The sequence below is a fragment of the Herpailurus yagouaroundi genome, unplaced genomic scaffold (genome assembly GCF_014898765.1).
Source record: "Herpailurus yagouaroundi ecotype Mexico unplaced genomic scaffold, PumYag 215, whole genome shotgun sequence".
NCBI lineage: Eukaryota > Metazoa > Chordata > Mammalia > Carnivora > Felidae > Herpailurus > Herpailurus yagouaroundi.
Genome location: NW_024412446.1, coordinates 7,054,469 through 7,067,493, shown reverse-complemented (window position 1 = coordinate 7,067,493; position 13,025 = coordinate 7,054,469). Strand labels below are relative to the sequence as shown.

General features: G+C 57.3%; 1 protein-coding gene across 16 annotated transcripts in view; it reads left to right on the top strand.

Annotated features, from left to right (window-relative positions):
• The window catches only part of MYO18A (myosin XVIIIA), a 106,483-nt gene that overhangs the window by 73,131 nt on the left and 20,327 nt on the right, over positions 1-13,025 (top strand). For all 16 annotated transcript variants that reach the window (XM_040455398.1, XM_040455397.1, XM_040455395.1 and 13 more), the window contains 11 exons: positions 1,154-1,263; positions 4,554-4,619; positions 7,609-7,737; positions 8,442-8,585; positions 8,970-9,059; positions 9,208-9,327; positions 9,530-9,641; positions 10,056-10,183; positions 10,456-10,610; positions 12,378-12,501; positions 12,588-12,788. In XM_040455398.1, coding sequence (XP_040311332.1) covers positions 1,154-1,263; positions 4,554-4,619; positions 7,609-7,737; positions 8,442-8,585; positions 8,970-9,059; positions 9,208-9,327; positions 9,530-9,641; positions 10,056-10,183; positions 10,456-10,610; positions 12,378-12,501; positions 12,588-12,788 — 1,379 coding nt within the window. The remainder of the gene's footprint in view (positions 1-1,153; positions 1,264-4,553; positions 4,620-7,608; positions 7,738-8,441; positions 8,586-8,969; positions 9,060-9,207; positions 9,328-9,529; positions 9,642-10,055; positions 10,184-10,455; positions 10,611-12,377; positions 12,502-12,587; positions 12,789-13,025) is intronic.

The following is a 13,025-nucleotide window of genomic DNA, read 5'->3' as shown; positions in this document are numbered from 1 at the left end:
TGACCTGGCTGAAGTGGGACGCTTAACCGACTGCGCCACCCAGGCGCCCCAAGAAACAGACTCTTAACTAGAGAGAACAAACTGATAATTGACCAGAGGAGAGAGGGCTAGGGAGGGTGGATGAAACAGGTGATGAGCACTGGGTGATGTATGGAATTGTTGAATCACTATATTGTATACCTGAAACTAATATAATACTAGATGCTAGCTAACTAGAATTAAAATAAAAACCTAAAATGGAAAAAAGTACACCAGTCTAAAATTAAAATTTTGTTTTTCTCTCTGTTAAAAAGAAGACTTTCTTAGATTATTGATCTGCTCTTGATAAGAAATCACAACATTTTTTTTTCTTTATCTGCCCAGAAAACAAGCTTTCTATATTTGTTTTTATCAGATCTCTAATTACCTAAGAAAACTAAAACTTATTGATATTAAAGGAGCTGAGTTTTGCTAAAAATTATATAACCTTCTATAGAATCTCTTAGTGCCATTTTGGTTAAAACTTAAAACTTAAGTTGTATAATGATCCGTAATCCTATTTAGTCATGTGCTTTCAAACTTTTTGATATCTTTAACAAACTTCCCAAAACTTTACATTCTAAATAAAGTTTTTTGTGACTAAAAAAAAAGAAGAAAGAAATGTTGAGTGGGTCACCCAAGGTCACATGATGCTAAGAGCCAGGGTCAGGATTCCAACCCCAAGCCTGTGCACTTTTCCTCTCAGCTACTCTCTGTTGCCCTATTTTCTGTTTCCTTATTAAGCCCTGAAGACATTGTTCTTTCTGGGTTCGAACAGAGTCATAGACTCGGAGCCTAGAAAGCGTCTTAGAGGTCATCCCGGCTTTCTTCTCCAGGTGGTCCGCCATCCTCCGTTTGCACACCTCACTGACAAGGAGCTTGCTTCCTTCTAAGGGAAACTGTTCCCTTTGTAACCTTGAAATCCCGCTGGAGGGCAGCCTCCTGTCCCTTGCACCTGCCTCTTCCCTCTCCACCCCTCTCTCCTGGGCCTGCCTCAGCCACGGCCTCTCCTCCCCCTTGAGTTTCTTCCCCTTCCAGTGACGTCCCTGCCTGCTACCTGGGTGCCAGTGGCCATCAGGCGTGCCGGGAGCAGACGGGGTGCTGAAGGACCGACTCTGGACCGCCCTCTCTTTAGGTTACCCTGACCACATGGTATTTTCCGAGTTCCGCCGCCGCTTTGACGTCCTGGCACCACACCTGACCAAGAAACATGGGCGCAACTACATCGTGGTGGATGAAAGGCGGGTAGGTCTGGACCCCAGATTCCTCTTCAGACCCCACTCCAAGTGGCTACCTTTCCTCCCCTAGAGAGAGCCAGGCTGGCCCTTGCTCAGGCTCCTGGTTTTGGCCGACCGGGGCCGGGACAGGGGCACGTGGCAGCCAAGCTGTGGCGGTGGGGAGAGGGCAGCCTGGGGAGTCAGAGAAGAGCACCCCCTCTGGAGGCCAGCGCTCTGGCGAGCTGGTCATCTAAGAGCCTCCCAGGTGGCAGATTGGAACTAATGTTTTGGGTGTACCATTGGTAGCACCTGGGCCCTTCAGCCTCGACTCCCACATCACGGACTGGTTCCCACAGCAAGAAGCTGTCCAGAGGTGAGGCAAGCATCCCTCTTCAGGGGAAGATGGGTGTGGTAAGGCCTCCCAGGCCAGGGTAAGCCAGAGGCTCCTGGGCCGCTTGTCAGCACAGGGTGGTGAACTCATGGCTGCAGAAAGGGAGGCCTCCCTGCCATTCTGGGCTATCACGCAGGCTATCACTCCCCAGAGGAGCCCTGCAGACAGCCAGAGGGCTCCTCGAGCAGAGGACCCCTCTTTCACTGTGCTCTGGCCTCAGGCTCCCAGCCTGACTCTGAAGGCATCTCAGACCTTACCTTGGCTTCCCTAAGAGGGAGAATGGGGCCGAATGGGGCAGAAAGCCCCTGTCCCCTTGCCCCCTGAGTCACAGACCCATATTCACGGAGGCCTCTAAAACTTCTTTCCATCCAGGACTTGCCAGTGTCCTGGGCAAGTTTGCTGTGGATGTAGATGACACAGCCCCCCTCTGTCTGACCCCTGACCTTTATTCCAGCCTCCCACTCCTGGCTACACCCAGCACCTTGTCATCCCTGGAAACACTTCACTTCAGGAATCTTAAATTCTAACGTGGCCTCCTCTGACCACAGCCCTCTACCTGTGCACCTCACTTCTCTCCTCCTCTCAGAACACTTGCTCTTTGACCCTGTTGAGACCTCTCGCTTCTGGACCCCACTCCATTCCCTTCTAACTTTCCTTCCTTTTCCACTCAGCCTCAATGCCGTGGTCCAGCCCTCCCATCACTTGGCCTTTGTCACCCTCAGCTCTCCTGAGCCTCCCATGGCACCCGCCCCCCGCCCACGCCCCCCCCCCCTCAAACAACACACACACACACACACACACACACACACACACACACACACTAGGGCCAGCCTCCAGGCATCTGTGCTCCTCCATTTGGGACTCCCAAGAGCTGTGGGAGAAAATTATACAATTGGGTAGACTTGAAGTCCTACAGGTTCCTGGCCTCCAGCCTCAACGGGGCCCTTGACATGGCCCAGCAAGTTTTTCATATGCCCCATCCTTCCCTGGCCCCTATTCTTTTTTTTTTTTTTTTTTTTTTTTTTTTTAACTTTTTATTTTTGGGACAGAGAGAGACACAGCATGAACGGGGGAGGGGCAGAGAGAGAGGGAGACACAGAATCGGAAACAGGCTCCAGGCTCCGAGCCATCAGCCCAGAGCCTCCCTGGCCCCTATTCTAAGCCCCTTCCCTGCTGTTCTATTCTCCATCTTTCTCCTCAAATCTCCCCCTATCACACCTTCCCACATCATCCGCCCAGCAATTGACCTCGCCTCTAAATGCTAATAAAATTGAGGTTCCAACTTCCTCCTCTGCCTTCTGTACACTTCTCTCAGGTGCCTCCTTCCTCAGCCCTCCTGTCCGGGTGGGAGAGGTAGCCCCCCCCCCCCCATCCAGTCCCTTCCTTCTGTGCTTTGGAATCCATTCCTGGTGGCTCCCTGGAGGCCTGCTCCCTCAGTGGTAATTGAATTGTTCTTTCTCCTGTTCCTTCAGCCTCTCCTTTTTCTGTCCACAGAGAAACATGCTGCAGACACTGTGCTCCGAAAGGAGGCTTCCGTCAACCCTCTCTCACCCCAGACTGTTGTCTGTCACTGACCTGCCCCCATCCCACCGCCATCCATCCCTCCACCCTCAGCTGCCTAGATCCTGGCCCTGACACCCCGGGACTGGTCTCCGATTGCCCCGTGGCCTCCATGTTGCCAGCGCTAATGGGCACTTTTCTGTGCTTCTTGGCCCATGTGACTCTCTTGACAACTCTGTTCTTTTGGAAACATTCTCTGCTCTGTTTCTTTGCTGCCACTCCTGGCTTTGCTCTGGTCTCTCTATTCTTTCTTTCTTTGTCCCTCTGAGCTTCCTTTCTTCTACCTCCCCCTTCCTTTAAGACGCTCTCCCTGGACGTCCATGTTTTCTATTCTACAGCCTCTTCCTGGGCAACCTCATTCACACCCATCACTTCAACTACTGTCTACGTATTGACGACTCTCAAATCAATACCTGTAGCCCAGGCCTCTCTCCTGAACATCAGACATGCATTTCTATCTAGCCGTTTTCTGGACTTCTCTATCTGACCTTATAACACCTCAAACTCAGAGCGTTCAGACCAAACTGATTCGATTCCATCGCCCCCCAAACCTACTCTTGCCCTTTGTTTCCTACCTTGGAGAATGGCACCATTAACTGTTTAGCTACAGAAGTCAGAAACCTCAGTCGTCTACCCTGCCCTCTCACATGTGGCAAGGCTCTGCCTCCTTGACATCACCTGCATTTCCGCCTCTTTCTCTTCCCTGTGGGTCAGGCTCTTGCCTCCTCTCCTATGAATTACTACAGTAACTGCCTAAGGGATCTCCGTCCATTCTCCCACCGTGCGCCAGCAGGATCACTGAAAAATGCAAATCTGATCATGTCCCTCCTTGAGAGAGCCCTCCATGGGTTCTCAAAGCACACAGGCACCTCACCCTTTGGCTACTGCCCCCCTGTCTAGTTGCACCTTAGCTGCCCTATCCCCTTCACTCCTGCTGTACTCAACTGTCTGGTTTCCTTGGTGCATTCTTGTAGTCTCCAGGCCTTTGCTCATGCCCATCCCTCTGCCCGAAATGCCTCGTCTCCTACTTTGGCTAATTCTTACTTGTAGCTAAAGACTCAACACAAGCAACACCTCCTCCAGGATGCCTTCCATGGTTCCCTTGTCTGACCTAGTGCCTCTCCTCAGTGTACTTCACTAATTCACTTGTTTCACCCCCCCAACAAGACAACTTGTTCCTCTCGTAGTCATCTTTACGTACCCAGAATCTAACACAGTGCCTGACACTGCAGATGCCCACTGAGGCTGCTTGTTGAATAAGTAACAGACTGTCTCAGTGGAGGATGGGAAAGGCTCGTGACTGGGCAGAGTCCCGCGTGGAGACGGGGGTGGTCCCTGGCCTCCCTGACAGGGGCATGTCTCTGCAGGCAGTGGAGGAGCTGCTGGAGTCCCTCGACCTGGAGAAGAGCAGCTGCTGCATGGGCCTGAGCCGGGTGAGTTGTCCCTACAGGAAGGCAGCTGGGCCGTCCCTCTCCGGTCACCCTTGTCCAGACAGCTGGCCCTTCCCTTCTGCCGCAAACTTGACTTTCCCTCCCTCTGAATAACTGGCTTGTTCAGTGCCGTGAACACCCCTGTGATGTCAGGAGGGAGTGGGTTGGAAGGTGGCCCTGAACTTGGCCTGAGTCCTGGTGTGGGGAGTGGGGGAGACAGAAGGGAGGAAAGCCGGACAAAGCGGGAGGGCAGGAGTTGTCCAGGGGACCCTTTGGCGAGTCATCCAGGGCCGCCAGGGTCCCAGAAGAGCAAGCAGGACACAGTGAGGCTGGGCCGGCACCACCTGCCCACAAGCCCGATTCCTCATCTGAATGGAACGTGGCATATAAAAGGCAGGCACGCCCGGTCTGGGTGCCGGTCTGCCGAACTGCTGTCAGGCGAGCGTCCCTCCCGCAGGCAGGAGCCCTGCGCGCCCCTCTGTCCTGAGACTTGACAGGTGGCATCCACGTATGTGCCCCGAGGGCTGTGGTGGGAGGGAGAGCATTTGGGAGCCGCGAAGAGGGTTCTGAACCTGTCCACCTGTCAGCAGGGAGGGAGGGAACTCCGGGTCCCAGGGCTTCGTGGGGAGCGTGAAGTGGAAGGAGATGCTCGCAGAAAAGGCTCGGTGTTGCTTGTCCGCTCTGTTTTCTCTGTTCTGTATTCTGAGTCACAGTCTCACCCTTCCCTTTCCTGTCCGCTGGCTGTATCTGTGTCTCTGCTGGTTTTCCCTTTTCCTTGGGGCCCTGGCAGTTCCTGCTGGTCTCTTCCTTGGCTTCTCGCTCATCATTTTGTTTCTTTCTTTGTTCTCTGGGTCTTCTGTGGTCCCACTCTTTCTGCGTCATTTTTCTGGTTTAGGTCTCACTGTGTCTGACTCGACCTCTCCCATCCCCAACCATCTGTGAGCCCAGGGGCTGCCAGCTGAGTTTCCTCCCTGGGAAGCCTACAGTCCAAGGTTTCACTTCAGCCTCTTGGTCTCTTGGGCAGGCTGCTACCCCTCTGGCAGGGCAGGACTGCTGCTGGTGGCATTGGGGTGGCACTTCCTCCAAGGCACATCTCGGGCAAGAGTGGGCCTGTACAGGCTGGTCCTCTTCCCGGCTGCCATCTCAGACCCTCTGCTGCATCCCAGGTGCCTGGCCGAGACGGGACAGCCCCAGGGCACACACGTGCTCAGAGAGGAATTAGGGCAAAGCTGGATGTTTGCTCACATCTGATTTGGGGGAAAAATTTCAGGGCTTCTAGGCTGTGGTTGGGCTGGCTGGTGAGCAAAGATTCCGTGTGTTTGTCGCATTGCGGCTGAGGAGGCGGTCTCAGTCTGAGCCCACAGGACACTGAGGGTTCAGGCAGGGTGTTTGGGGACCTGAGAGTCTCTTGAAATTTGCAAAATTTGTGTGGATGGGTATGTGGGGGAGGAGAGGGCCCCGAGATTTCACCTAATACTCAAAAGGACTCTTAACCCCACTAACGTACAGCTGCTCGGCAGAGGTCTAAGGTTCCCTGCCCCAGTGCCTAGACCACCCTTTCTCTTCTCATTGTGAGACACTGAGAATGGGGGCCGCTCTCCATCCCGTAACCCGCCACCTCCCTTCTTCGGCCCTAGTCGGACACCCACGTGCGCTGGCCACTAGCTCATGTGTCCACCTCTGGGGGGGGGCTTGGATATTCCCCACCCCCTGGTGGAGTCTCAGGCTCACACATTGTGGGAGATGAAGGCTCAGGTAGGGCTTGAGGCCCGTTGGAGATCCCAGGCACTCAGCCCCAGCATGGGATTTGGGGAAACGTTGCAGAGGACCAAGCTGGCTTTCTCCTAGGCCAGCCCCGGGGGACTAAGTTTCTGTGGAGTCGCCAGAGGCAAAGCTTTCTCAGCAGAAAGTGTAGGCCCTCTCCCCACTTCTTCACTGAAGGAGGGGTCTGGGGGTATTGGTTCTGAGTGTTTCCTGTGGAGTTCACATCTTCTCTTGGCCCCCAGAAAGGGAATTTTCTGTGTTCTGGGCAAGGTGGAGGTGGGCATATTCCCGGATGTCCGTTTGCCCTCTGTGAGGATCCTAGAGTCTTTTTTCGCCTATATATTTCCCCCTCTTCTTCTCTTAGCAGGGGAAATTTTACCCAGCCCCAGCTCAGAGCACCAAAGAGTGAGAGGAAATGCTGGATGTGGGGGCGCCCAGCTGGTTCCTCTCACGTCTGCTCTCCAGCCCCCAAACCTGTACAACAGGTCCCTTGATGGGGCCAACCCCCGCCCACCCCACTGGCTTTTTCATGAGATGAAACCTGGGTGTGTGTGTGTGTGGGTGTGCGCGCGCGCGCGCGCGTGTGTGTGTGTGTGTGTGTGTGTGTGTGTGGAGGTGGGATGTTGGCACATGAAAGAGGAGATTGTCTAAAATGAAACTGAGCGGGGAGGGTGCAGGGAGGGTACCCCCTGCCCCTTGCCCCACCCTTTCTCTGCCCACGGCTGCTGGACCTTTCTCTTCTCACACACATTCCCCACCATCCACTTCACCTGATCCGAGGTGGCTGGAGCCTGCGGTGGGCCCTGCGGTGGGCTGTGGGCCCAGGGGGCAAGGACGGTGTTGCTGGCAGTCCTGGGGGAAGAAGCCACCGTAGATGTTGCTGAGGGGTGTCCTGTCCCCATTTGACAGTGGCCGCTTCATTTCCTTCTTGTCCCAGATTCCTTCCCTTTGACTGCCCTCTCCTTTTATCTCCCTTTGAAGTTAGATTTCCCACCCTACTCCTCTCCTTCCAAAACACCGCCCCAGCCCCCAGCCTGGGCCTCCTCCCTCAGCCATCCTGGGGCCTCTCCTTGCTCCTTCCCTCCTCTCTTGTTCCCTTGGATTTTCAGGTTCTTCCCAGGCCAAGGGCCCCCTCCCAGGCCTGCCCGTCTCCTGTGCCAGCTGCCTGTTCCCCTGCTGGGCTGCCCGGAGCCCATCACCCGCCTTCATCCGGCCTGCTTCTCCACAGGTGTTCTTCAGGGCTGGCACGTTGGCTCGGCTGGAGGAGCAGCGGGACGAGCAGACCAGCAGGAACCTAACCCTGTTCCAGGCGGCCTGCAGGGGCTACCTGGCCCGCCAGCACTTCAAGAAGAAAAAGGTCCCACTCCCCGGCCTAGGTGGCAGAGCTGAGTACCTGGGGTGGGGGCGGGGGTTCAAGGGGACATGCTGGGGCACGAGGCTGGTCTTGGGGCCATGAGTTATTGTTAGCTGGGGGAGAAGAGGCACGGGCCTCCCAGGGCCAGCATGCTCTGGGCCGGGGCGGGGAATGGGCAGCTCCTGGGTGCCAGAGAGTGTGCTGGTATGCCCAGCTCTGGGGCCGTGTGGCCTGGTCCTAGGGCAGGGGTGGGGGGCAGGGCTTAGGGGAAGGTGGGCTCTGGATCATAGGCTGCTCCATGAAGATTAAGGAGCTGTGTCAGCGACTCCTTTTCTTATTAGCAAGTCCATAAAACAGCCAGCACCGCCGCCTCTTGTGTTTCAGCAAGATTAGGTTTTATAGCACATCTAGGCCAGGGTGCTGGAAATAATCAGGCAGCAAATAAAGCAGATGAAATTATTCCTAATGACGGCAGAGCGGTTAGTGCCCAGTGCGGGGCTCCCAGCGCCGGGCTCCCTGCCGCCCACTCTCTGAGGGATGGGGAGAGGCTGAGACCAAGGGGTGGTGGAGGGAGTGTTTGAACGGGGCGGGGGCGAGGGCGGGGGCGGGGGGGTTCAACCTGGCCGTTGTGCTGCCGGTGGTGGTGGGGATCCTTGTTGCGCTTGGGACTGAGGTCCCTGTTGTGCACCACCCCCGCCTCAACTCAGATCCAGGACCTGGCCATCCGCTGTGTGCAGAAGAACATCAAGAAGAACAAAGGGGTGAAGGACTGGCCCTGGTGGAAACTCTTTACCACCGTGCGGCCCCTCATCGAGGTGCAGCTGTCCGAGGAGCAGATCCGGAACAAAGACGTACGTAACAGCCTGGGAAGGGCCAAGCCAATGGGAGAGGACAGGTTCATCCGTGTGGGCAAAAGCCTTGCCGGCTTGTCTTGGGCTCCCAAGTGCTCTTTATTTAGTCCAGAGAGCTGGTGTCCTTGAACTATGCCCACCAAACGGAAGGCGTCCCTCTAGGGTGCTGGCTAAGCCGCTGGGTAGCCTCTCGGCATAAAATCGCAGGCATCCTTAGCATCTGGGGAAGGGTCCAGGGATAGGAGCCCCTGGGAGGCAGTGGCTTCCTATTCCCCGTGTCCTGGCCCGAGCTTCACCAGCTCCCTTCACTCCAGGGGTGCTGATTCCAGGCCCCAGCCTCCCGCAGTGCCTCTGGCTCACTTTGCCCTCTTTACTGCACCCTAGGAGGAGATCCAGCAACTGCGGAACAAGCTTGAGAAGGTGGAGAAGGAGCGGAACGAGCTTCGGCTCAACAGCGACCGGCTGGAAACCCGGGTGAGTGACTCCCAACCCCAGGCTGACTGGCCACCTGTGCGGGGTACCAGGCCTAGGAAGCGCCCCCCCCCCCCCTGCCCCGCCCAGGGGTTCCAGCTGAGTGAGGCAGGCATTTCAACTGGTGGCCACTCCCTCCCCCCAACCCCAGATCTCAGAGCTGACATCGGAGCTGACTGATGAACGCAACACAGGAGAGTCCGCCTCCCAGCTGCTGGACGCAGAGGCCGCCGAGAGGCTCCGAGCCGAGAAGGAGATGAAGGAGCTACAGGTGAGGGCAGGGCCGGGGTGAAGACAGTCGTGCCAGTGACTACCACGCCCTGGTATCCATCCGCTCCCCCCACTGGGGACAGGTGGCCCGGCACCCCTGTCCACCCTGGGTGAACACGTGACCGTGGTCTGCGTGGCTCAGGGCCCTGGCTGGTACCGAGTGAGGGAGTGGGACGGCAGCCTCATACACCTCCCCTCTACAGACCCAGTATGATGCGCTGAAGAAGAAAATGGAAGTGATGGAAATGGAGGTGATGGAGGCCCGTCTCATCCGGGCAGCTGAGATCAACGGGGAGGTGGACGATGATGACGCAGGTGGGTGTGAGGCCAGAGGAGCTCGGCAGTGGCCTGAGTGGCAAGCTTGATACCCACCCCTGGGCAGCCGCGCCCCTGGCCTGGGCCCATCCCCCATCCGTAGAGCTGGTGCAAGGCTCCAGTGAAAGAAATAGACGAGAAGGTAGAGGTGCCGGTGAATGTAGGGGATCATCATGGAGGGTTATGCAACCGTGATCATGACAGTGTCCGAGGGCCATGGTCTGAGGGTCCCCGGGGAGAGGACAGCACACATAGCCACACACCCTCTCTAGTCTTTTGCTGGCTTGTGAGGAAGCTGTCACTCCAGAGACCTTTCTGAGTCCCTCTGGCCGATTCCACCTGCTTCGTGCCCTCTGTCCCTTCTCAGGGACTCTCAGCAGCTTGGTCCTCCCTTGTCTGCCCCCGACCCTGCAGGTGGTGAGTGGCGCCTGAAGTACGAGCGAGCCATGCGGGAGGTGGACTTCACCAAGAAGCGGCTCCAGCAGGAGTTTGAGGACAAGCTGGAGGTGGAGCAGCAGAACAAGAGACAGCTGGAGAGGCGGGTGAGGCTGGCGGAAGGAGGGCGGCCTGTGCCTGGGAGGGCCACGCGGAGCCGGCGAGCCCCCAGGGTCCACCTGTTAGCCTCTCGGTGCTGGGGACACCCAAGGGCAAACAATTGTTAGAGAGTGTCTTCGGTTCCCTGGATGTCCCAGACTTCAACCCACATCCCTGGGTCCCTCCCTCCCTCCCTCCCCTGCCTCCTCCTCCTCCCCTTCTCCGCCCATACTTCCGGCCCCTCGCTGGCTGCTGACCCTGTGCCCCACCTTGGCCCTAGCTCGGAGACCTGCAGGCCGACAGTGACGAGAGCCAGCGGGCTCTGCAGCAGCTCAAGAAGAAGTGCCAGCGGCTAACAGCTGAGCTGCAGGACACCAAGCTGCACCTGGAGGGCCAGCAGGTCCGCAACCACGAGCTGGAGAAGAAGCAGAGGAGGTGGGTGGGTCCCCCGCCCTGGACACAGAAGACTTCCTAGAGCAACCCCAACAGGGCTCCCTGCCTCCCCCTCCAGGGAGGAGACAAGGAACGAGGGCCTGAATTGGGTCAGGGACCATGCCTGCATGGTCCCTTGTCCTGGAATGTGTCTCACCCCTGACCTCTGAGGAGCACTCAGGCTGCATCCCCACTGGAGGCCCGCTCGGGCCTTCGCTCTTGGACGTGCTCCCCGCAGTGTGTGCCCATCACCCTGCCTGGACCCAGTAGGACGAGCTCACCCAGGACCCGTGCAGAACGCACCTGCGGCCCTGCCCCTTGCCCCCACCCCGCTCCCCATCTCCCGCTTGCCTGAGCCACACAGACACCCTCTCCTGGCTAATGTTGTTAAACCACCGTGCTACTTCCATCTCATTATGGTAATGACACAGAGGAGGGGGGCAGCCCTCACAGGATAAAATCCAATCTAAATTAATTTCCCTGGCTGGGGATGGGAATGGGACGCCTTTATTAGCAACACCGGGGAACCCACACACCCTGGGAGCAGCAGGGTGCCCCAGGGAGCAGGAACAGTGCCTAGTTCCCCTCTGCAGGGGAGGGCCTCTCAGCAGAGGCCCCGGGTGCCTTGGTGAAGGAACAGCATCACACCCACGACCCTGGGGGTGAGCAGGGCAGAGGCGAGTCCTTCCAGTGACCCCGGGGTTACCCTCGGCCTCCTGGGCGTTCTGCTGTCCTCCCAGCTGGGTGCTGCTTGCAGAGAGTGAGGAGAGACAGATCTTACTCCTCGCTCCCAGCACCGCGCCTCTCCGCTTCCCTAGTTCTCTTCTGTACCCCACCCTCCCTTTCCCGTAGAGGCGGGCACCCTTAGCGGGACCCGTCTCCCGAGCACCCCGATGGCAGTGCCAGCCCGGCCTAGTTACCGGCTCCCGCTGCACTCCCTGCTGGGCAACTTATTAGGTTTCATTTCAGCTGCCCGGAGTTTCCTTACCTTTTTTTTTTTTTTTAATGTGGGGTTGGGTTGGGGGGAGCCATTCAGTTTTCAACAGGAACCTCATTAGCTATTCAGGGAAGGTATCAAGAGGAATTTCAGCAATTTGCTCCTTATTTAGAGTCACTGGGCGGGAAATAGGAGGCCAGGAGTAGAGGAGCAAGGAAAGAGGCCTCGACCCTGGCCTGTGTGCCCATCGAAGCGCACTGCCAGCTGGGCACAGTGGGACTGCTGGCTTCCAGCCCGGCGTGAGCTGTCCTGGTGGTGACACGAGTTCTGCTGGGCCTGGCCAGAGGCTGGCACCCAGGGGTGGGGGCCAGAGCCAGCTGCTCATCTAGAGTGGCCAAGATGAACTGTGGAAAGTGAGTGAGATGAGGCAGGACGTCCATTTCTACCTATTTCAGTGCCCACCCGGCCCCTCGTTCTTGGATCTGTTGAAATGGAAAAGGTCAAGACAGCGACTAGGCACAGTCTATCCACCTCTTCCCTGGAAGCTGTCTGTGGGTCCCTCCTAGGCCCCCCTGGTACAGGGGCTCCTTAGACCGGCACAATGAAATGCCCCCATCCCAGACCAGGCTGCTCAGCAGGGCGAGGTGGCCTGACCTGTATCCTGGATGTTGCCTCACCCCTGCCCTATCCCCCTGCTTTCGGGCCGTGCGAGGCCGCCTCCGCTTGCATCCTGTCCTATGGTGGCCCTGATTCCTGGCGGCTTCTGGGTGCCGGAGATCCGGACTCTTCCCTGCGCTGGGGGAGCCACCTTGGCCACGCATGTTCCCTCACAGGTTTGACAGCGAGCTGTCGCAGGCGCACGAGGAGGCCCAGCGGGAGAAGTTGCAGCGGGAGAAGCTGCAGCGAGAGAAGGATGCGCTCCTCGCCGAAGCTTTCAGCCTGAAGCAGCAACTGGAGGTGCGTGGGCCACCCGCATCCGTGCCCCATCCCCATCACAGACGCGGGCTGGGCCCCGGCCGGCCTCATCTTCTCTTTTGCTCCAGGAAAAAGACATGGACATTGCGGGGTTCACCCAGAAGGTCGTCTCACTGGAGGCTGAGCTCCAGGACATTTCTTCCCAAGAGTCTAAGGATGAGGCCTCTCTGGCCAAGGTCAAGAAACAGCTCCGGGACCTGGAGGCCAAGGTCAAGGATCAGGAAGAGGAGCTGGATGAGCAGGCGGGGACCATCCAGATGTTGGAGCAGGTGCTACAGGGTTTGGCCGAGGGAGGCACCAGCATCCCCCCTCCCCCACCCCCACCCCCCCCCTCCCCGCCACTAACCCAGGGAATAGCCGGAGGAGGACAAGTTCCCATGTGCAGTCATTCATTCGTTCCCTTACTCACAAAATGTGAGGTGAGCACCTGATCGGTGCCAGCCACAGTGTGAAAGTAATTAAGCTTTCACGTAGCTCTCTGCAAGAACAAATCTTGATTGAGCTCT